The 25634-nt window shown below is 40.0% G+C and overlaps 1 protein-coding gene across 2 annotated transcripts in view; it reads left to right on the plus strand.

Moving 5' to 3' along the window:
* LOC115783351 (kazrin-like) overlaps positions 1 to 25634 on the plus strand; it is a 188481-nt gene that overhangs the window by 130142 nt on the left and 32705 nt on the right. For both annotated transcript variants that reach the window (XM_030734145.1, XM_030734146.1), the window contains exon 4: positions 6603 to 6710. In XM_030734145.1, coding sequence (XP_030590005.1) covers positions 6603 to 6710 — 108 coding nt within the window. The remainder of the gene's footprint in view (positions 1 to 6602; positions 6711 to 25634) is intronic.

The raw sequence follows: 25634 nt of genomic DNA on the forward strand, positions 1-25634 counted from the left end.
GTCTCAGGCCACACCTCCTTTCTTTATATTTTACTTCCAAGGAGCCAGACTCTTGTAATTTTTTGAGTGGTGTTGAGCAACAGTTCTCCAGGAATTCTGAAGGTCTTTCCAAACTTTCCAGCTAACATTTGCTGCTTTTTCACTAATTTTCAGTTTAGTTCTTGTCCCGAATATTTTCAAAGGAATGTTTTTGCTTGTTAAGCCACTTAACACTGACCTATGAATCATTCAAGCTTAAAAAGGCACCTAATTCAAGGGATGAACCAGTGTTGTGTCTACGGATAAAAGAGAGCTGAGCAAAGAACCAATTTTAAATTGTACCTTATCTACTTTGTTACTGAAACCATAATTTGTTCCCATTTCTTAATTTGAATCTATGAAAAATGCCAAAGATAACACTGTATTACAAACATAAAATTGTATTTTTATTCCCAAAAAGCTATTAGTTGAACTTGGCATATCTGAGCATGGTCTGCAGTGTATTGTTTAACAGTTTAAGGAAACCGGGGAAAGGGAAGACAAAAGAAGAAGTGTCAGCTCTAAAACCCTATCTACAGCAGCATCTGAAAGTCACATCCTTAAGAAATAGGAAGAAATTCAGCAAAGACCTAACACAGGACCTGAGAGATGCATCTGGCCCTTCAAGTTTCTCCATCTAGCGTTTGCTGAAGCCTCATCAGAAATGGTCTCAGTGGAAGGGTGGCTGTCAAGAAGCCATTCTAAAAAATGAGAAACATGGAGAACTGGACTGAAAATCAATGCCAGCAGGTCTGATGGAGTGATGAAACCAAATTAAAAATTTTCTTTCTAAAATTTTCCTTAAAAAGAGTCATTCATTCTGTATGTACAGAGAAGGTCTGGACAGAAGTAAAACAGTGAGTGTCTGCAGCCATCTGTAAACCATGGTGGAGGCTCTGTTATGGTTTGGGGCTGCATTTCAGCCAGTGGTTTTGGAAATCTTGTCAAAATTGATGGAATTATGAACACAGAAAAGTGCCATCAAATTTTCATCCACCTTGCAATACCATCTGTAAAGTATCTGATTGGCAGCTGCTTCATTTTTCAGCATGACAACAATCCTAAACACACTGACAATGCAGTAAAAACATACCTGGATAGAAAAACACACAATGACCTCCACAGGCACCCTGACTGCCATCAGGTGTCGGGATGAAATCCTTGGACCCGCTGTCAGACCCTTTGTTGGTGCAGTGGGTCCTGGGTTTCCTCCTGGTGCACGCCAATGCCTGGCTCATGTAGTGAGAGTATGCTGGCAGTTCCTGGAGGGTGAAGGAATTGATAACATTGATTGGTCCCCACGCTCGCTCGACCTACATCCAGTAGAACACCTCTGGGACATTGTTTCATTTCCATCAAACAATGTGGCACCTTTTCAATCCGAACATGTTACTCAGTCCATATCAGTATAGATATCCAGCATGATTATTTTTTTCACATTGAGATCTGATGTGTTATCAAAGTTTTTCTTAAATCTTTTTGAGCAGTATATTTTTTGGGCAAAAACAGCTTCCCTGACATTATTGTTGTTTAATATAATCTATGCTACAGTATGTTTATATATATATATATAGTTGTTTTGTTTTTTTTCATAAGCTGGTGTGAATTATTTTAGCTGTTTAGCTCCTTTCACTTATATCCATTGAGGATGGTCTGATGAGCGCCCTCTAGTTGAATTGCAGGCAGTTTTGTCAGAATGACATTAATGGGATCATAAGAGGCTCTGTGGAACCTCACTGTGGTCCTGCTTTTTTGTTTGTTTTGGTTTTCCAGTTGCTCTGACTGGTCATTTGAAGCAGAATGACATTTGGTTGCTGAGCATTAAAGAGGCAGAAGCTAAAACAGAGTGTGTCAGACATTAAGTACTGCAGAAATGTACAGTATGTACATTTATTAGTATGTAATGTACAGTTGTATTTTTTTAAACAGCACAGCATGTAAACCTTTTCCAATAAACCCCAAAATAAAATTATGAACCTGTGTAACTGAGGATAACAGGCGCTCCTGATGATGTGTGATGTATGCATCATGTTAGGTGTGCAGCTTTCTCCAATTTCATTCCAAACTGAAAAAAAAAACAAAAAAAAAAACAATATGTTTCAGCCCTGTGTGGTATATATCCACACTTGCAATGAAATGGAAAAAAAGTGTCTCTCTTTTTCACATTCCCACTGGTCCATGAGGAAATGAGGAAAGAACACTGGCAAGCTGGAAGCAGAGACAAAATGATGCTCTTATCTGAAATCCTTAATAGATCACACCAAACATGATTTACAACAGCCATAAAGAAAGGTTTATGGAAAGCTTCGCTCTCTTTCAGTGCAGTAAATGCAGCGATGCAGAGCAACAAAACAGATATTTTTCATTGTTTCTTCAACACTCCAGTATTATCAGCCTTTGATATAGTGTAGATCTGACTTCCGTGAGCTGAGCTGAAGATTTAACGATCAGTATGAGGCGTTTGGACCTCACTAGACCCACATATTCAGTGATTTCAAAAGCACATTGATTCAGGGGCATGAGCAGTGACTGAAAAAAAACACATCATCTACCTCCTTGATAAATCAATTTGGATAAAAAAATTACATTGTCAGAGTTACAGACTGGTCTCTCCTCTTACTGATAACACTGATTCAGTTGCTATACTGTTATTGCTAATAATTTCTTGGCTATTGATCTTAAACCTGTAGTGTTCTATGAAATTGAAAAGCATCTCCATATAGCATACAATGTATCCTTATAGCAGGAATCTCCCTATAACTGTAACTTAAACGTGCACTGACTGAACCTAAACTAACCAAAGCTTTTAAAGTCAGATAAAACCGAATTTATTGTACTCGACCCTACAAACTTTAGAAACATGGTGGCTAACCAGATACTTACTCTGGATTGCATTACCTTGGACTCCAGTAACACTGTGAGGAATCTTGGGAGTGATTTTCAACCAGGATATTAAACAAATATGTAGGACTGCTTTCTTGCATTAGTGCAATATCTCTAAAATTAGGAACATCCTGTCTCAGAATGATGATGAAAAATTAGTTCATGCATTTATTACTATGCATTTATTGGACTATTGTAATTCTGACAGGACCTAGAAAGAGAGCACACAGGGAGAGAAGAGAAGCCAATATGGGAGAACATATTGACTTCTCTTCATTGGCTCCTTGTTAAATCCAGAATCAAATTTAAAATCATTATCCTCACATTCAAGGTCTTTAATAATCAGGACCCATCTTATATTAAAGCCCTCATAGTATTGTATCACCCCAATAGAGCACTTCACTCTCAGACTGCTGGCTTACTTGTGGTTCCTGGGGTATTTAAAAGCCGAATGGGAGGCAGAGCCTTCAGCTTTCAGGCCCTTCTTCTGTGGAACCAGCTCTCAGTTTGGATTCAGGAGACAGACACCCTCTCTGTTTTTTAGATTAGGCTTAAACCTTTTTGATAAAGCTTATAGTTAGGACTGGATCAGGTGACCTTGAACCCTCCCTTAGTTATGCTGCAATAGGCCTAGGCTGCAGGGGGGATTCCCATGATGAGTGTTTCTTTTCATTCATTTCTTTCCTCTCTCTGTTTATACTGTACCTCACTCTGCAGTTAATCATTAGTCATTATTAATCTCTGGCTCTAGTCCACAGTATGTCTTTTCTCCTGTCTCCCTCCCCTCACCTCAACCAGTCGTGGCAGGTGACTGCCCGTCCCTGAGCCTGGTTCTGCCGCAGGTTTCTTCCTGCTAAAAGGGAATTTTTTCCATCCTTCTATTGCCAACCGCTTGCTCATAGGGGATCGTCTGATTGTTGGGTTTTCTCTGTATTATTGTAGAGTCTTTACCTTACAATGTAAAGCACAGTGGCAACTGTTGTTTTAATTTGGTGCTATATAAATAAAATTGAATTAAACTGAAACTTGGACAGTGTGTTCAATCATTAGCAGTATTTTAATCTAAAATTTCCAAAATATCTCTTGAATAACACTTGAGACTTGAGAAAGACAATACAGAGGTTAGGAATAAACCAAATGAAGGTTTTTTTTTTTTTTTAGCCTAACTTGATGACATATATAGTAAACAAATTTAAAGTAAAGTCATACCCGAGCTTAGTCTGCCTCATATTCCTGTGCTTTTCCTCCAAACCAGCTTAACCGTACTATCGTCATCAAACAGCTGTCATGGTTTACTTCTTTCTTGGCATTTATTCCACCATACTCTTAGCCTTTGCCTGGGTTTTAAATGTCGGTGAGGGCCTGTCAAAGGTACTATGCAGGGAAGATAAAACATTTTCATGAGGCTACTGGGCAGCAGCAGCTTGAACTTGGCAGATAAGTGTGAGCTTTGAATTTATACATTATTCAAAAAACTGACATCTGTGTTCTCAGTGCCAAAGGCTCTACCTTGGGCGAGTTTGAAAAATTATACGTTTGCAAGGTGGCAAAGAGTTATGTGCAGTTAAAAACAGCCCTCATGTTTTACCAATCACCTTAGGTGGGGACAGGGAGCCAGGCTGTTATTTGTAGCCTTATAAAACCCATTTCAAAAAGTGTGATGACTAATCTTGCCATAATGACAGCACCACCCCTGGAACTTCAGCTCCCAGACACATCTGTGCTCAATTACTGCAAATAATTCAACCAGCAACAGCATCTTAATAGGTGGGTGGTGGAGTGATGGCAGAAGGAACAGGAAGAGGAGGAGAAGGGCAGAGAGGGGCAGAGGTTGAAGAGTGAAGTGGAAAAGATACAGTTTGCAGAAATGTGAATTTTATCATATGTGTGAGCAGAGCAGAATCTGAAAAGTTTTAACTTATTAAACTTTTGGCTAAGGAAATTTTATTATTGTTGACGTAGAAATTGTCATTCTTGGAGTGTTGATGTCTAAAAATTTCCATGCATGCATGAGTGTGATGGACTGAGAGGACGGCAGAAGTTGACATACAGTAACACGTCCAAGTGACAAAGTTATTTTAGCAAACACTTTTATGTGAGCTAACCTGGAGCAACGCATTCAGTATGCATTCACTACATGCTACCGGTAGGAGCCAAAACTATATTAGAAACTACTGAACCTCACATGAAATCAAATGCACTCTGGTTATAAAAATGCTAATATTTATGTGAGCATGCAGCAGTCTCTCAGTTTCCTTACACTGTAAGGAGTGAGGAGTCAAACTTCATTATGTGTGTACTGGGAGGGATTTTGTGGATTTGATTGGTGCGGTGTGCTGCATTAATCCTTCTGGTTCCTGCACACATTGTAACCTGTCTATACATGTCTCTCTCTGTCATAGTAAACCATAAATGATATGAAACCCCCCTGTGCACCCCCCCCCCCCCCCCACACACACACACACACACACGCACGCACACACTGTGTTTTAAATTAAAGAATCAAGATGTGATTGAAGTACAGACTTTCAACTTTAATTCAAGGGGTTTATCAACAGTTTTACTGTAACTGGAATTAAAGACATTTTTATGCGTAGTCTTCCATTTTCAGAGGCTCAAAGTTAATTGGACAGACTAATATAATTTTAAATCCAAGGATATTTTTTATTACTTGTATAAGTGAACGGACGGACAGTAAAGTTTAGAACCCATCACCAAACACTACAGCTGTGGGTCTCTCTGCCTGTCTTCGAAACTGAAAAACATGCTCTGTGGGGTTGAGATTGGTTCGACTTGGCCTTTTGAAGAATATCCTATTGAGAAACTCTTGGTTTGCTTTCGCAGTGTGCTTTGGGTCATTATCCATTTGCACTGTGAAGCGCTGCCAGTTTTGCAGCATTTGGCTCAATCTGAGCAAGGAGTATTCATCCTGTTACTTTTATCAGCAGTCACATCATCAATAAACACTAGTTACCTGGATCCACTGGCAGCCTTATGTGCCATAACATTTCCTCCACCATGTTTGATGTAATGTGGAATGCTTTGGCTCTTCCTTTCCTTCTTCGTACTTTTCTTTTCCCATTTGTCCTGGTAAATGTTACTCTTCTTTCTTCTGTCCAAAGAATCTTCCTGATTGCAGACTTTGATAATGATACCGCTACCTTCTCAAGAGTTTTCTTAACTTGGCTAGATGTTGTGAAGGTGTTTTTCTTAGCCAAGGAAAGAATTCTGCGATCATCCATAGACTCGCTCGCTTGCACGGACATCTGTTTGTCCTCATACTGAAAGCTGCAGTGAACATTTACCAAATGCAAGTTTAAAACTTGGAATCATCTCCAAATATTTGATCTGCTCGATTTACCACAGAATAGTGAGGGAACAGGCCTCATCTGTCACTTAATTGTCCAAGTAATTTTGAGCCTGTGAGAATGGGAGACTGAGTATAAAAATGTCTCTAATTCTGAAACAGTTAATGCAGTATTTTTGTTAAACCCCTTAAATCAAAGCTGAAAATCTGCACTTCAATCACATCTTGATTGTTTGATTTAAAAAAGCCACTGAGTAGGTGTACAGAGGCAAAATTACCAGAGCTGTGTCATTGTCCAAATATTTATGGACTTAATTGTTCTTTCTATTCATTTGAAATCCCTTTACATGCTATTTAGCAAGTTAAGCCTGGTTGTTGCTTGTTTTTCTCCTAGATCCATCTCCCCACCAGAGGCAGAAGCCCCCAGCTACTGAACTCTGCTACAAGACTGAAATCAGCAGTCTCATGGACTTCAACTCTCCAGATGCCTCTCTGGACAAAGGTAATATTTTTCTTTTGCTATGCTTACTGTACTATGAAAGCTTTGGTGGATGTGAAAGTTGATATAGATTAGCTCAAACACACAAATGCACATATACTGCATGTATACATACACACGTGCACCTGCCAATATATTTTGCACTGAGTAAATCCACAGACACCTCAGCTCCCTCAGCACAGGCTGATGTGCCTTTAAGTCGTGTACACCAGGATTTATTATGCAGTGAGAACATCACTTCCTCCCCCATCTCAGCAGTGGTAGCTTGCACCTGTCATTGGAGAAATGAGCACATTTATTGCATGTTACTTAAACTAATAAGTGTTGTTTCCACCAGGTTGCTTTAAGTGTACTATAATCAGTCTATGTGTTGTATTAGTAAGAAAGACAAGTCTTTCTAATCACTTGAACTAATTCAGAAAGTCATAATAATTATCAGTTATCAGTGCATTTAAAAGTCATTACATTTTAAAATGATTTGTTTTACATTTTATTAAATTATTAACTAACTTGGACTCATGCTTCATTGTCACCACAGTCTGGCCTGTGTGTTCAGTCACTTGTGTCACCAAGAGCCATCCTGAAAAGCAGCCTATTAACTTTAAAGACTGTATTTATTCCCATGACGCTTATCTGACTGGGTGGTCAGACGGGTCTCACATTAGCGTCAGCAGCTCTCAAACACTCTTACAGCAGTGTGTCTGGAGTCTGCCTCATGTTCCATGGAGTCTTTTAAAGAAGATCAAAGATGTTAACTATGGCGCCACTCCTGAAGTGTGTCTTGACTAGTGTATCTTGTAAAGTTGCCAGCTCCGGTATGGATCTTTATTGTCATCCAGGCAGCCGCCCGGGGCCTTTAGTCATTAGAGCGTCTTGCTTTGGGCTCTATTTGGATGCCAGTTCTCTCATCTCTTCTAATAGTGTGTGTCGATGCTGTGATGGTGCTGAGAGTGCTCGCAAATGGTCACACAACAGCGTACATTTATTTTCCACAGTTTCTTGTGCTTGATTACAACTTTAAGGTGCTTTTTACTTTTGTATCTCTGTCATTGCTCACTGTATTCATCTCACTGTGTTTAGTAGTTCAAGATTATAAACATAAAATGTACAGTGATATATACATAACCCTGCTTTTAAAACTCGAGAGCTGATATACCAACAGATTCAGTCACATTTTCATATTAACACCTTTATATGTGCCTACTTGTATGCAGCACTCTCCCACACCATAAAGCAGCTGGTCCCTTAGTTCTAGAGACATTTCCTGGGTGCTGTAAATGTGCAGACTCAGGGAAAAACACATACGCGCACAAAACCCCTGCAGTGGCCAAGGCCACGTATATCACTACAAGTTTCATCAGAATGAGAACAGGGATCTAAGAGGGTGTGCTATCAGCAAATTCATCTCTGTTCTGCAGTGAGAGAGACAGGGAAGGAGAGGGGGAGACGAATGTAAGCAGTGAGCGTTGGATCATAATGAAGACAGGTGCTGCTTCGGCACATTAACTGGCTGTGATGTCACAGGCCAGGTGAGGCTTGGTATGTGCGCAACACTAGATAGGAAGGTCAATGCCAAGAAGTCAAACAGGGCTTCCAGGGAAAACTGGCTTAAGGGGGAAAGGAGAGACGAGGAAGGGAGAAGTGGAGGATAAAAGAGTTGAAGAGCACTGCAAGGAGAAGGAGGAAGACAAGGTGAAAGATTACATAAGGAAACATTATTGCCTGCATATTCTGAATAACAAGAGAAAATCAACCAGAGAAGCAGGGAGAGAGAAAAAAAGAACAAAAGATTAATAAAGTAGGGGAGAATGTGAAGCTCTGTGTGTGTGGGTGACTCTGCAGAGTGGTCTCTGCTGAGCACTTCCATTTTTCTCATGTGCTGACACTTTCCAAAACACCTGCCCCCATCCAAGCCCTCTTACAGCCAGTGGGAGAGTGGCAGCTAAATTGCCTTCAGCAACAATATCCAGGCCTCTCCAATGTAATTTACACACATCAGAAATAGCTACTCAGAAATGCTTAGACACAATTGTCCAAGAGTAGCTAGGCTTGCCATTTTAATGTGACTCATTTGCATAAGTACAGTAAGTGGACAGAACAATATTATTATGTTACATCCTGCATGCCATGATCACAAGATCAGTCAGTTTTTAACCCAATCCAGCTAGACGGCTGATATGACCAAGAAAAAGGAAGGGAAATGGTAATTTAGACTTACTACTGTGGACATAATTATTATATCCCTGTAATGGAGTTTTGAGCTGTGGATCCACAGAAATTTTGCAGTTTGCACAGACAGAGATCTGGTCTGTGTGCTTGTGTGTCCTCTGGCCTTCCTGTTAAAAGCTACTGAGAGGTTAGAACTGACACAGGAAGCAGAGCAGCAGTGGGATCGTCTTTGGTCTTTGTCGCTTTCGTAACGGCTTCATTAAATGAGGCTACTGAAGAGTAGAACTCAAAGGTCATGAAGTCTAAAAGCTGGATTTCAAGGGTCTGTATCATACTTCTGTTCTGAAGGGCTTTATTTAAGCAGTCTTCAAAGGAAATATTGTTTCAAAAAAATATGCATATGGGTACATGTGGGTGTATGCCTCCGTGTGTGTGCCAGTGTGTGTACATGACTGGCTTGCTTTAACAAATCATTTAAGAATAAAATTCAGTAAAACACAAGCTTATATTAGATAATTTTCCAATACAGTAGCTGTTTTCTTCTTTTTCTAAATCCCTCAGAATCCAGGCTGTATTTTTGTTTAAACGGTCCTCACATTTAGCTTAGTGATCTGTCACATACCACATTATTACCTTATTGCTAGAAATCCAGGTGTACTAAAAATATGTCAAAGCATGCGTCAGTCTAACTCACCCTGTGCATTTTAACTCATTTAATTACAGTGAGAGTTAAGTGTTTGTTGTGTACTAGTATACATAGCTTGTTTTTATATATATATATATTTATAGATATAAAACTAACATCCATTCATTAATCTCAGTGCTCTATGAACAGTGTAAAAGATGGACAAAGCTTCTGAGTCTGAATAATGAAGTCAGTGTGAAAGTTCTTTTTAATGGCCAACAGGGGGCGACTCCTCTGGTTGTACCCCTTAGAGAGCATGAAAGATGGGCGTAGGTTGGTTAGCAGCTGCTGTCATGAAGTGCATGTGTGCAACACACGGACACATATATTGGCTAATTAGTGCGACACAACTAATTAGCCAAATCTGAAGCACAGACCTGAGCACAAATCATCCATTAAAAGGTTTCAAAATTCTCCAACAGGAATGTGGCTTCAGTTTTCAGCTCTGAAGTTTGCCACTTGGATATGCCAAAATTTCCAATTGTATAGAAGCCTGTGGGGAAAAATCACCTCTCTGCCCTCAGGAAGCACTTTTCTGATAACTTTATGGGCTTAATCACCAGTGTTGGATCATACTGAATAAAATATTAAGTTAATTATGTAAAGTAAATTAGCCATTGAGCATGCAGTGTTCTCGGTGTTCCAGTCAACGTTGCCCCTCTCTCGTCTCTTCCGGTTTCAGAATCCAAGACAATAACGTGCAACCCAAGGCTTCATCAGACTGTTTATTAGTTTAATGTAAAAAATATAAGAGCCACGGACAGACAGAACTTTGATAATGTCAGTCTTCCAGCCTTTTAACAAATTTCCAATTCACACTTCAAAACATCTCCGGCTCTCTTCCACAGGATGTCCTGTCTTCCTCCTCTCACCCCCAACCGGTCGCGGCCCCTCCCTGAGCCTGGCTCTGCCGGAGGTTTCTTCCTGTTAAAAGGGAGTTTTTCTTTCCGACTGTTTCCAAGAGCTTGCTCATAGGGGGTCGTTTTGACTGTTGGGGTTTCTTTCTAATTATTGTAGGGTCTTTACCTCCAACCTTGAGGCAACTGATTTAACGCAATTCAAATAACTGAATTGAATTGAATTGAATTGAATTAACTCCTTCTGAGATGTTTTTGGGTTTATTTTGCAGTCCTAAAATCCACACCTACACCCATTACGTTTGGGTACTAGATGTGTATTTTCTATTTCTAAATCCTACCTTGGATCGTGATTGAACAGCCAGCTGATGCAAACAGCCATCAGTTGTCAGACCTTCAGCATGTCCTTCAAGTTGCTGTTACAGTACAAAGGCCCGTGCAGGGTGCATCTAGGCTGGCGTCTGGCAGTAATGAATATACTTTTGTTATGTTAACCACTTGGTATCAAGTCCACACCTTTTACCTACCTAATTTATGAAGATATAACATAATAAAGAATAACCCACTCCAGTTTATTATGAAACAGCTTTCAAGTGAAGGGGCGTGTGTATAGAAATTAAATCTTTTTCACCTCCTGAAATTAAAGGCGATAGTCAGCACTTTATATCCATATTCGTCATATAACTGCAACTAGAGTTTTGGTGTACACCTAAAATAACAGCAGTTGTATCATTGTCCAAAATTATGTGGACCTAAATCCAGTTTGCTAGTTCAGACACACAGTAGATCAATAAAGGAATATTTCATGTAAAAGTTTCAAGGTGACATTTTTCCATTTGAATTTCTCCCCAATTTATGTGCGCTGCCTGTGCTAAAAAGAGTAAAAGGTGAGGTGTGTGGAGAAAATGACAAGAGAGAACTGATACTGTCTTGAGGTCACACATTATAAGTCCTTGTTTTTTTTTGTCACACCCCTGGGGTTCTAACAAATGCAAACATTTGGGTACTTATGGGCAAATTACATAGTTTGTAGATTTTTGAAGTGAAACCCCTTCATCAGACAGATTTAAACTTTACATTTAGTCAGATCCACTGAATCACTCTAACGCACTATGAGGCAGGTCAAGAACAGTTGTTAGGCATCACTGGTGACAGCTACAGAGCTGATAGACTCCTCTACCTGACCCTATTCATTTGCACACATACCATATGGGCTAAAATGCTTCAGCTTTAGTCCCCAGTTCTACTTCTAGCAACATGACAAATACACAAAAATAGTGAAAAACTGACATACAGTAGATTATATATAGCAAAAGGCAACACACATTGATTAGCTTGATTAACTCATGGATATTGATCATGCAGCAGCAGTTTTCTGCTGTACGTGATCCAGAGCTGATTTACCCTCTACAGTGTGGCTCAGACCGCCGTGACAACTTTATTTCTGAGACATCTCCTTCTATTACTTTTTGTATTCCATGCAATGATAAATTCCTGCTTAGAACAGCCTTCTCTTTACTTGGTCTTCTTCACAGTTTACTACTATTTTTGTCTCCATTAGTTCGCACTTTGTGACTTATGGACCGATTTAATTCTGATTTATTTGTAGGTGGTTGAGAAAGACCATGAAGATAAGGAAGAGGGAAAGTGGGAATTTATGAGGGTATGGAGTAACAAAGGCCAGTTTTGTGGCCAGAATAAAGGGCACCGTTTTGCTCACATTAAAGGTCTATACTTGAACTTTGACTGTGCACACATACTGTACATGCATACATAAATACATACATATGCAATTTTTGCTGTTTATTTTTCCAGTGTTTCTTTCCTGACGTGAGTTGGAACTTGCTTTTCTTTGAGTGATTGTTTCAGCTTCACTGTAAGGAGTGAGAGAGGCACAGACTGGCTGCTTCAATTGATTTTCATTTAAAGGATGGCGCCCTGAGGTCATCACCTCCAGGCATCCGGCACTTAGAAACATGCAGGAAAAATAGATTGGCTTTAATAATTTCACATAAAATAGAGGGAAATATCATTTTATCATCAGGCAGTCGAGCAATGTGTGTCACAGATAGCTAATTTTCCCGTGCTCTTTGGTCCCTGAAGAGTGATTCGAAACTGTCTTAATGCAGTGTAAATAGCCAGTGCATGCAGAGTACATTCTTTTAATTAGGAAACCCAACAGAGCTGCTGATTAGCACTTTATCTTCATAAGTGTCTGAGTCTGAGCTGCAGTTGGACCTCTTACTAGTTACCTTATACTCTTCTAGCATGTCCCAACAGGTCTTAAGCAAGAATAGAATAATAAAAATGATGTATTCAACCACCATGCCTTTGTCTTGTATGGTAAAATCTAATCTAATTGCCAGGTCATTTCACATTTCAGGAACTGCAGTGCAATAATTTCTCAGGTAATGCACATAGTATTTTACCAGCACATCTATTTATTTTATTTTATTTTTGCAGAAATTTTTACAGCCAACATCTGTACACGATAAATGACTTTTCCCCAGAACTGGAAGCTGAGTCACATCTCCTCTTTAGATTCATTACACACCAGGCAGAGGTGCATGACTTCCTTTAAAGCTACTTTAACTGTAGCTTTCCTCTTCACTAGCATTAAAAGATATTGGTCACCGTCCCATGGAATGGGATTATGGCTGTACAAGGAAAATAACTTTCAACAGAAAAATCAATGACTCGATTCCAATTGTGTAGTACAGTGTAACTCGAGACCTCTTTCTGCACACTGCTGAACATCATTTGTGTGTTATCATGAAGTGAAATCATCATATGCGCATATGTGCACAATACAAAGTCTTGTACTGTGATCTGGCCTTAGAAAAATATAATGCGTCCCTGTGCCCATGTTTTCAGTATTTATGCTGATTTACCTTATTTGAACATGGAGGTGAAGATAGTTGAGCTACAGACCCACAAACATCCCTTTAAATGGGCAGTATTTATTTTACTTTGTGGATAAAATAGACCACAAGAGAGTAGATTCTTTAGCTGCTTTGTCTCACAGTTTGCTGAGGAGCCAAACAAGGCTTCTGCCATAGCTGTTGATTGACTTTGCAGTAGACATGGGGGGGGGGGGCATGGTGGTACAGTGGTTACATATGAATTGTGAAACACCACAATGAAAACCTTGAGAATACAATCGCGTGGGTGAAAATCACCCAATGTTAGTGTTCCAGAGTTAAAATTCATATAAATGAAGAATTCATGACATGGAAGAGTGAGAAGTTTTAAATATGTATTAACGGATGGAAATGTGGCTTTGAATCACCTAGTATAAAATGAACTTTGTGCAAAGAGTGGCATACAGAACCTGCTGCTTTATTCCTAATTACCACATAAATGAAGGGGAAATAATTTCAAAAAACAGTGAGTTACTCCTTGATTAGTCTCTGTTCTGTTGTTTTGTCTTTTTTCTATGTGCAGTTTAATTGTAGGAATTACATCTATAGTCTTAGTCATCATTCTGCTCAGTTGAAAAGGATTTATCTCTTCCTTGCAGAAAGATGAATAAGTCTTAATTAATGCATGGGCTTATCAACTTTCTTTAAAATCTTAGTTCCTTCTGTCTAACTACTAGCCCATCAGCATTTCTTCACTCACCTTCCTGCCTCGAACATTGTGTCACTGCAAGGGTGATTGAAATTAAAAAAGAAAAGAGAAACAAGCATACACAGACTGAGTGAACAAATGGCGTGCACCTGTGTCTGAGTCTCTTTGTATACATTCCTTGCCAACCAGGAAATTAAGAAGAAGCAAATGAAATCAATGCAGGAGGCTTTAAAAGACTGCTTTAACATTTCAGTGTAAACACATCCAGTTTATTACATTTTCAAGGGGACTTGTGTTTTAATCCAGAAATGACAACAATATCCTGTGCATATCCCACAAATTTGGTTATGAATCCAAGCATTATTATGTTGCCTAGGCTTCTACTTTAGCCTGAAGAGCGCTCTTAGTTTGTACTGTTCAGGTTGCTTAAAAACCACAAGAATGAAACACCGCATGATCTTTTTCAAAGTTTCCCACAGCAGTGGTGGTTTTAATGGTGCTAAAGATTTTTTTCATGATGCTATAAGTCTTATTTAAGAAGTATTAGTTTACTCAAGCCTCAGGCAAGTCAACAGGTCTGGTTTTGTCCAGCTGGCTGGTATTAGATTGCACACAAAATAACACCCACCTGCCTGTAAGCCTACACCTTAGCTTGGCTCTTTCTCTCATTGGTGCATCTTTGTGTTAGAATAATGTGGGAAAATCATAGTCACAGCCCCTTTGAGCTCCTCCTTCTTACCTAGCTGACTGTTTGTGTCAAGTGGGAGGAGCCTAGTGCACTGTATCACTGGAGTCATGGGAGTAGCCTTGAACAGGTACACTCAGTGAGGGAAAGACACAGCAATACCTCCTGGATGTATTTCCTGGTGTCAACTGAGCCTGACTGTAGGGGATAAAAATAAAAATGGTAGGGTTTGAACTGGGGCTGCTTGAGAAACAATAATTTTTGGATTTTTGTCTGTCCTGAAAGTCTCCAGGACGCACGTCAGATCCTGGAATCCTCTGGTGAACTCCCCTCGGGGGAGGGGATGAAGTCAGGCAGGGAGCAGGGAAAGTCTGGTGAGTGAATGGAAACAACACGTGCAGCAGCTACAGTGTATTAGACCGAGTATGAAGTGAGTTTCAGTCAACCAAAGGTTTTACACTGAAAAGACTGTTTCTGTTTGTCTTGCTTGACTAAACTTCCAAGGTGGGGGGGGGGGGGGGAGATTTGTGTTCTGTTTAACCTGGAGCGCATCATGGTGACATGTTGGCAGGTGCCATACCGGGTCGGTCACCTGTTTTAGTGTTTGAGCCGTTGGGAGACTTTCACCTGCGCTGACCTCAGAGTAGCTGTTATTGTTTGAATATGGGAACAGACAGTCCAGCATGAATTCATCTGTTTTCTCAAATGACTTGCAAAGAACAAACTTTGAAGAGATTTCTTGTCCTCGCAGACATGTGGCTGCTTCTATGGATATCTAGTCACTGAACTTGAAATCAAAAAGCCTAAAAATATGACAGTGATTCAAACTGTTATATGCTTCTGGACAGTTGAGAACAGGGTGTGACGGAGGCTTGCTGCTTGTGGATGACTAGATGATAGTCTTTGAGGTTTTGGGAACTTCACATAACCTCCTTTTCCATGTAAACAAGGCAATGTGTTGTGTTTCTAATGTAAACGCTGCGGTCTCGGGTTCTCAGCTGCCACTTTAGTCTGAATACATGTCTTTCATTCACACAAGAATTTTTGCTGCATCAGCCAGGACAGTTTCAGACTGTTAAAAAAAAAAAAAAAAGTATTAAATCACCTTACATGTGAAAAAAGCTGCAACTGTGAGAAAAAACTAGATTTTTTTCCCTGTTGTTTTGCTTCCAAATACCTGCTTTTCATCTAACATACGGGTAGCTGAGCCACTTTTCAACCTTGGCCTAAAGGTAGCCCAAGCACAGAGGTAAAAGTTCACATAACAGAACAGATTACCAAAGCTTGTTTTCCTTCTTGTATATTTTTCAAGCGTGTCATGTAAATCTTCTTAACCTCAGGGTGCGGTTGTGACAAAAGTAGTGCATTTAAACTAAAAGCAAACACCTGGAGGCTATTGAAGGCTGTCTATGCCTAATCCTTACTATCCCAGGTGTGGTTGTGTATTTGTAATTGTGCTCAGTTACTCACCTTTCCGTCTCTAATTTTCTCCGGCACACTCTGTGATTACCACTTAGGTAATTTGTGGCCGGTCTTTGCAAACTGAAATTGGACATTTGTCATGCGGCCGTTACTACTTGTAACCATAGCAGCGGATTATGTACAATCATAGCTGTTGGTAATTTCCGAGCATAATAGCAGCAAAAATCATCTGGTTTTGATCTTCGTTGTGTTAAATCCACATCAAACAACCATTCTTTACCTCTGCCAGGACCATCAACACCCCGAATCAGATGACACTGCTCATTTATGTCTCACAGTTGTCAGTCAGAGAGAAAACAGTGCTTCAGTGGAGTGGCATGATGTCAGATTGGTCCTAACCTTGTAGATGGACACTCTCTGTAAACCAACTGGCTGTTACTGTCTGACTAACCCGACACTCCCTAAGGATCAGGTGAGGAGCGTTTGTGTGTTGATGCCTGTATATGCCTCCAAAGGCTTGCATATGTCCATTTATGCATTTATGGCACTCAGTACGGTGTGCCTGGGTTCCCTGTTTGTGTTTTCAGTCAGCTCATTTTGACAGTGTAATTGCAGCTGATTTTGGTCCTAGTTATTTCACTGACTGTGCTGCAGGTGAATGCGCAAAGCAGTTCCCGCAGATACAGGCTAGTTTCTTACTGTTGTGGCAGACAGATGACAGATAACAGATAATCAGCTGCCTGTCGGAATCAAGTCAGATATAATGGTAAAGAAGCTATAATAATCATGAGCCTTGGTAAGTCAGATTTGCCACTATCTTGGAGCGTGAAGTAATTTATGTTTTTCAGTGAGGTGGTCTGATTGGAGCCTTTATTATCTTGCATTTATCTCTCTGTTTGAACACCTCTGTGCCTAATCACATTCACTCCACAGCAAAAAAAAAAAGATTAATTTGGCTCCTTGTTTTGTCACTGTCACAAATCAAATTCATCCCTCTGTCGGGTGCTGTTTTCAGACACTGTCCATTCCTCTACAGCTCATCAAATATACATGGGTGGATGACAGAACTTGCTCTCAGTAAGTCACTGAAAAGGTAGCACACATTTGCAGTGACAGCCTTTTCAATCTCACGGCTTTATTTACGGAATCTGTCAGCAGAGGCCCAATTCAGTTTGAACACGGAACAAATGTAACTCCGTAACCATTAGCTACACATTTCCCTCCCAGAATCTTATAGACTGGTGGCTCGATGTCCTAATTTGGCTACCAAGTCATCGTCATCTTGGCATGATGTTTCTAGGTGACTGGTTTTATTTTTGTCAGCAGAGCTTGTTTGTTGATGTGTGTGTGTGTGTGTGTGTGTGTGTGTGTGTGTGTGTGTGTGTGTGTGTGTGTGTGTGTGTGTTTTCAGTTGAAATTATAGATTGCTGGGTTTCGTCACAGTGGCAGGGGCGACCTCATGCAGGTACGCAGACTGTGTGTGTGTGTGTGTGTGTGTGTGTGTGTGTGTGTGTGTGTGTGTGTGTGTGTGTGTGTGTGTGTGTGTGTGTGTGTGTGTGTGTGTGTGTGTGTGCGTGCTCAACAATTTGATGAAATATCCGTGGTGACACAGTGTCTGGCCTCTCACATGGCCCAGACTATTAATAAGAATAGTGTGAGCCTTTGGGACCAAAGGTCATTCTTAACAATATGCACACAAACACACATGCATGCACTTCACACCTGCTCTGCCATAAAAACATGCAGACACCTCTTAGCTACCTGTCTCAGCTAATTTGTCCATCTAGCCATTTGGAGGAATCAGTTTCTTTGGAATGCTTTTTTTAATTTTTATTTTTTAAATCTACATCTCTCCAAAACATTTATTGTTCCCGTTGCAATAGAATCTGATGTGTTACTATCTAACTATCTCACTCATGTACAAAATTAACTCTTAATTTATTTGCAGTATGTTTAACAGCAACACCCAGGGAAAATAAAGTCAGTTCAATAGCGCAGTGCTCACAGTGTGCATTAATATAACTGAACCAAAAGGAAAACGGTTTTAATCATTGTTACAAAACAAGCTAATTGTTGATAGATGCATGGAGGCTTTTTCATATCGCGACTCTATGAATGACATGTTTATGCAGTTTATAATACCGGCACAGCTCATCAAGCATAAACATGACAGTTATTATTGCCTGGGCCAGTGCAACTAATTAACATTCTCATGGTGTCTGGTATAAGCTGCCCAAGAATAAAACCACAAATAGTAGTGTATATCTAGCACAACCACCTTAGCAAAGCACCAATTCATTACACGCCAACTTAGATAGCAGTGTACACCTAATTAGTTATTCCCACGAATAAGCAAATACTGCACATTTCTGCAACTGCAGTAGCTTAGACTTGGCTCTGGTTGGACTCAGCAGCATTTGTTTATTACCTGAATGCCTACTAATACAAAATGCTGGAGGACGATAAATAGTCTAATAGAGAGTTCATGGCAGGAGGAAGGTTGCTAGCTTGCGCTTTATCATTACTATACACTTATGAAAGGACTTCCTTTTTTACGCATTTGTCGTCTCTGACTCCTCCAGTTTCTCTGTCAGTCCAGCCACTACCATTACCATTACCAGGTGATCTAATTGTCCATCACTCGTGACGTTGGGCAAAAAAAAAAAATCAAAAAGCTCTCATGTATATCTGTCCATCTGCAGTTTCAGAAGGACAGTAATCTCACTGTTTGGGTTTTAACTTAAATGATTGCAGCCTTTAAAGCAAACTCATGGATTACTATCACTTCAGAGCAAGTACAGACTGTGAAAATAAGAGGGCTGCTTATGTAACTCTGTTAAAGGGCACCAAAATAAAGATGGTTTTAAATCTCTCCTGCTCAAGCCCCTCAAAGAAAACCAGGACTTTTTGAAGTTAAAAAAAAAAAAAAAAAAAAAAAGGCAAATATGCATCTTTTTTACTTTTAGACACACAGTGTAGTAACCTCACACGCTAGAGTGACTGTGTTTGCATTTTTGTGTCTTAGAACTGAAATGCAAATTGTGGCCAGTCTGGCTGATGCTATCCACAGAGAGGGTTTTACACCAGCAGACGCAGATTGTGGTGGAATGCGGCTGAGATTACTGCCTATCTTTTTTTCTGATCATTTTTTTTTTCTAACCCCTCACTCTCGCACAAGTTCAGCCCCCATTACTCCAAGGACTTGAAGCATGAAATGGGCTTGCCAGCATGTGGATGTCAGATTCTGGGATGTTGAAGCAGAGACTATTTGATCGACACTGGTGGAATGAAAGGCAGGGAGCCACGCAGTGAATGACATTGTCATTTAAATTCCTTTGACTTGAATTAACAGTGACAGCCTGGAATTCTGCGGTGCATGGGTTATAGTTTGTTTAGTGAAAGCATTCAATTATTCCAGGTGAACGGCGATGAAACATAGTTGCGTACTCATTTAGGACTCACTCACTCATTAAGAAAAATCTTTGTGGGTAGTAAAGTCTGTGTGGATTTGTTGCTTGTTTTGTTTATTTTATTCAGTGTTAAATTAATGTTTGAGTTTTTGGCGTGTATATACTGTAAGGCAAAGAATTCTTAAGATGTTCGTTTTGTGTTGTAGAAATGTGTGTTAATTTCCTCCCACCTTTCAGTGCTTTGTGAACTGATGTCGTCATTTTTTTTTTTTCCCTGATTTTTTGCTCATTTTATATGAGGCTAAAGCTCACAGAGACTGGAGGCTTAAGCCTCCACGCTGGTGTGCTTGTCAATAAATAGCAACTCCCATTCCCTTATGTGTTATCCTGAATACTGTACCAATCTCTCTTCATCATTGTCTCAGTTAACACAGAATATTAGTTTGAATTCTATGATGGAGTGCCCCAAGGCAAGGTGTGATTTTTTTTTTTTTTCCCCTCTTTTCATTTTCATCAGCCGTGACCCTGTCATCTCCTCAGGCGACACAGGGAGATTGTTCAGCTCATGAGAATTGACTAGCTAATCCAGAGCAAAGCCCTGCCAGACAGAGCAGACACTGCAGGCCGCCTTCATTCGTCAGACTTGGGCATTACAACCGTCATGAGCCACTGATGAATTTGCTATCAACGGTCCATAAAACTGAGTGCGTGTGTCTGTGTGTACATGTGAGACAGAGACCCACAGAGTCTTTTATTAATGACTCCAGCATCTCATTTGAGATGAAAGGCATATAAATTTGGGCAGTTGCATTGAATGATGTGTGCAGGACCAGATGGGAAATGTGCACGTGCTTTCACTTGCATGAGAAGCTGCATGTGAAAGTGACGTATGTCGCCTTTTGCTGCCCTTCTGGCAAATCTTTAACACCTCATTTGTACTTGGCGATCATACTGTTTTTAACATTGAAATATTAAATAAATCACAGGTGACAGCTGAAACCAAATTAAAATCGGCGTGTTTTAGTCCCCTTTTCCTGATACACTATCATTGGATTCAGGTGTTTCAGTCACTTCCATGACCACAGATGTATATAAACCAAGCACCTAGGCATGCAGACTGCTTCTACAAACATTTGTGAAAGAATGGGTCGCTCTCCGGTGCTCCTATCAGCGTGGTACCGTGATAGGAGCCACCTGTGCAAGGGCAAATGCAATCTTTGTGAACGTTTGGCGATATAGTGTATATTCTATACAGATTTTCTATGAGCAACTACTGGATTCCATTGATTTGTGAACTTTATGAAAATCAATCGTGTATTCATGAAACCTGCTGAAGTTGTGTAATTTTCCACAGTGAACCTTAAGTGTGCTTTATTGTTTGCCAGTGTTACAGCTGTGTGGATGAATAAAGTGCAGATTGACTTAGGTTAGGGTTCGTTAGGGTTTGCTATAGTTATGTCCATAAGTATTTGGAAAATGTCACAGAGTTTATACAGATTACCGCTGTACAGCACCACAGTGAATTTCATTCAAGATGTGATTGGAGACTTTCAGCTTTGATTCAATGGTTTTAACAGAAGTATTGTTAAATGAACTAATGAATGAATGAGTGATACCTTTATTCATAAACTCCTTAGATTAGGGATTACAGACATTTTTATACACAGCCCCCTATTTTCAGAGGCTCAAACGTAATTGGGCAATTGACTCTCAAACACTTTCATGGCTGAGTGGAGCCTTTTCCCCTCATTATCCCTTGATAATTTGAGCAGATAACAGAAATCTGAAATTCATTCTAAATGTTGGACTTTTTAGTATCTGTTCAGTGAAATTCTGTGGATGAAGTCCAAAGTGATGCAAGGAGGTCATCAAAACTAAAATAATCCAATCAGAGAGATATCAAAACATTATGAGGAGCCAAACAGACAATCTGGTTCATTCTGAAAAAGAAGGAATTCACTGGTCAGCTCAGTCACAGCAAAAGGCCTGAAAGACCATAGAAGTCAAATAAAGTGGATGATTGCAGAATTCTTTCACACCCTGGCATGGCTATAGCTCAGGAGCTAGAGCAGGTAACCTATTATTTGGAAGGTTGGTGGTTCAATCCCTGGCTGCTCCAGTCTGCATGCCAAAGTATCTTTGGGCGAGATATTCAGTTGCTCTCCAATGCCTTCATGTTAGAAAGTAGCCCAATGAATGGCTGAACGAGGCATGTTGTAAGAAGTGCTTTGAGTGCACGAGTAGAGTCGGAAAGTACGATATAAGAACCAGTCCATTTACCATCTAACCAAGTCAAGGACACTTGAGAAGTAGGTGCGTCATTTATCAGAGTCTACAATCAAAAGACACCTTCAAGAAAGTGCAAACCACTCCGCTCTTCCTGTTACCTCATGATCAAGATCAGATTAGACTTTGCCAGAAAACATCTGACAGAGCCCGCACAGTTCTGGAGAGAAAAATCTTTGGATAGATGAAACCAAGATTAACTTGTAACATAATGATAGAATGAGAAAAGTATGGAGAAGGAAAGGAATAACTTGTGATTATGGTAGCTGTAATTACTAAACAGTTAATGCCATACTTTTAGTAAACCCCTTGAGTTAATGCTGAAAATCTGGAGTTGTATCACATCTTGCTTGTTTGATTTAAAATCCATTGTGGCGTTGTATAGAGGCAAAATTATGAATAAATGTCATTGTCCAAATGGATATTTGTAATGAATGAAAAACGGTGAGGCTCAAAAAATATATACCATAAAACAATGCAGCATAATTATACAGCATCAAGGTATGATGACCTATAAGGTTCTGTTTTTCCCTGAAGACTCAGATTATCATAGGAATGAAGGCAAAGATAATGGCTGGTGTTTGTGTATTTTCTTTTAAAGAGCAAATATTAATCATTGCCCCACCATGCATTCTCTAATGTGTAGGGGTATGCTAATATGAGTTTCTTCCCAATAAGAATTTCTGCTGAGCTTAGATGAAACAAATGGCAATAAAGCATCCTTAACACCACCAAGTTTCAGAATCTCTCAGTTCGGATTTTCTGGCTGCAGAGTGTAACTATACCTATGAGATTAAGTGCTTTTTCCTGGGATAAAATCATTAAAGGGAAATGAAATCCTGTTCAAGAGGGTGCATTAGCTGTAAAGCTATTGTGCATGTAGTTTCCTATGGAATAACACTGCTAATCCTTATGGATTTATAGGAGTCTAAGTGTTTGCTCAATTGCCCTTTGCCCTGTCCCAAAGATTTTGGAGGTAACAGGAAGAATGAAGTCGTGTATATCGTAGCTCTTCCTTTGTTGAAGGGATTTTAAAAATATATTGTCTATATAGAAATTTGAGCGTAGAAATTATTAGTTGTTATCTTAGTAAACCTCTCAGTGGTTTTATTTCTTACTGTGATGAAGCACAAATGACAATTGGCAAAAAGTTGACATGGCTGAAAAGTGTTCAGTGAGCTCCACTGCAGCCCACTTTGGCTTGTAATGGTCTTAAAAGGGCATCATTTAGATACAAAAGAATGATTATTAAAACTGAAAAAACTCTTAATTGTATTAGCATAAATGTATTTGTTTCAAACCTAAGGAAAGGGTTAAGCTTTTAACCCAGCAAAGCATCTCTGAATGGATTTTAGAGAGCATTTGTTTGAATGCAATTATTCAAGCAGGACCATAGCTGAGCTGCCAAGTGCAAAACAAACAAGAGGATGTGGGCTGTTGCCTTCCGTCACATTCTTGACCCCGGCTGCTCTTTCATTCCTTTTCTTATTTAACACATTCCTTATTTGGGCTGTTCCTTTTGTCCTTCGATAAAGTATAGTGTGCCTCCGAACTGCAGACCTGTACATATACCCATTCATCTAGCCTTGCTAGCACTTGCCATTTTCCTGTCACACAATATGGTATGTTCATGAGATTATATGTTTAAAAAGAGCTGATTGTGTTGCACTCTGACTTTATTCTCCAGTATACTGTCAAAAGTATTTGCTCATCCACCTTCACACGCATATGAACTTGAGTGACATCCCATTCTTAATCCATAGGGTTTAATATGATGTCGGCCCACCCTTTGCAGCTGTAACAGCTTCAGCTCTTCTGGGAAGGCTTTCCACCATTCTTCCAGAAGCGCATTTGTGAGGTCTGACACTGAAGTTGGACGAAAAGGCCTGGCTCGCAGCCTCCGCTCTAATTCATCTCAAAGATGTTCTATCGGATTGAGGTCAGGACTCAGTGCAAGTTCTTGCACACCAAACTCTCTCTTCCATGTCTTTATGGACCTTGCTTTGTGCACTGATGCGCAGTCATGTTGGAACAGGAAGGGGCCATCCCCAAACTGTTCCCACAAAGTTGGGAGCATGAAATTATCCAAAATGTCTCGGACAAATGTCAGAATTCCTTTCATTGGAACCGCTCTGTGATTTTACGTGGCCTACCACTTTGTGGCTGAGTTGCTGTCATTCCCAATTGCTTCCACTTTGTTATAATACCACTAAAAGTCGACTGTAGAATATTTAGTAGCGAGGAAATTTCATAACTGAAACTTGCTGCACAGGTGGCATCCAGTCACGGTACCATGCTGGAATTCACTGAGCTCCTGAGAGCGACCCATTCTTTCACAAATGTTTGTAGAAGCAGTCTGCATGCCTAGGTGCTTGATTTATACACCTGTGGCCGTGGAGGTGATTGGAACACCTGAATTCAATGATCTAGATGGGTGAGTGAATATTTTGTCAGTATAGTGTATCTGCTGCTGATATGATGTAATATCAGATGAGATGTTATATTGCTCAATTACATAGTTAATGTCAAAGAAGTATTATATCCAGAATTTCTAATGTAAATGTCCTGGTCCATTATTTATACTTATCTTGTCCTCTGCGTACAGTAAGTTGGAGCCATTATGTTCTGTGTCTGTTGGAGTAGGGCTGCCATCATCTATGCTGTACTGTGGGCCTGTATGTCCTCAGTCTGCAAGCTGGCTGAATGAGAATTCTGTGGGAACAATTGGCCCATTAATTGATTTTTGTCTCCAGTATCAGGCAAAAACCGAACCCGCCCTGTCTTTTTCTCCCATTCACTCTAAAGAGGGAAAACCAATCTAAAAATGACCCCCCTCTAGACACTTACTGTCATTCCCTATCAATTTTCAAACTCCATTGCTGTTCCAGCCAAGTCCAATCTCAGCTGCCTCGTGGCCACAGGACTCTCTGACAGATTGCTGGACCTCTTGCAACTTTGTTTTCTGAAGCCTGCAGTTTTGGAGCAAGTGAGAGAAGAGGAACTGCAGCAATGAAGAAGAGCACAAAGAAAGGAGACAGAGGAAGACAGAGATGCCCTCATACTGACATATAATTACCAAAAATAATCCCCCGTGAAACACTGTATGTTCCCATGTAATGAGATCTATTAAGTACAGTGGTTAAATAGCCCTTGTAGGCCCAGAAAAATAATAGATTTCAAGACAAATTTTGAGAATGTCTCTTTTCTCTTCAAATTTTCAATCTCTTTTTTGCACCATTAAGTCCACTTCATGAAGAAAGGATGATGGATTTTGTATCCCCAGAGACGTGCTGGTATTTTTATGACTGGTTTCCACCATACCAAACCTGACACACCTAGGCTGCAGGATTACTTAGGAAGACAGCGTGAGATATTTTTGCTTAAATCATATAAATGGGAAATGACACTGATCAGATTCATAATTCAGTGGTACCAGCTGCATGTCAGCTGATGCATTGGTGCTTTTATGCAAATGCACACATTTTAGCAGTCATTTACATCAGTGGCTGGGGATGGAGGTTTTATTTACTGTTTCAATGAATCATAATAACTAGAGGCGAGTACGCTCAGGGAATTGAAATGCAATGGCTGCAGAGATGAAGGGAGGTCAATAAATGCACATATTTCTTCACCATTCAAGTGGGAGACAAAGATCAGTCGTCATTAGCCTCAGTTTAATCCCTATGGCACTTCACAGTTGCGTAAGACATAAGTCAGAGATACACATTAAGCTGTTACTATTTAAAGACTCTCTGTTCGCGATTTTGGCTGCTTCAAGGTAGAAACAGAAAACAGAGGGGGAAAAAAAAATCACAAGGTAATGGGTTTTTTTAGTTTTTTTTT

The sequence above is a fragment of the Archocentrus centrarchus genome, chromosome 7 (assembly GCF_007364275.1).
Source record: "Archocentrus centrarchus isolate MPI-CPG fArcCen1 chromosome 7, fArcCen1, whole genome shotgun sequence".
Classification (NCBI taxonomy): domain Eukaryota; kingdom Metazoa; phylum Chordata; class Actinopteri; order Cichliformes; family Cichlidae; genus Archocentrus; species Archocentrus centrarchus.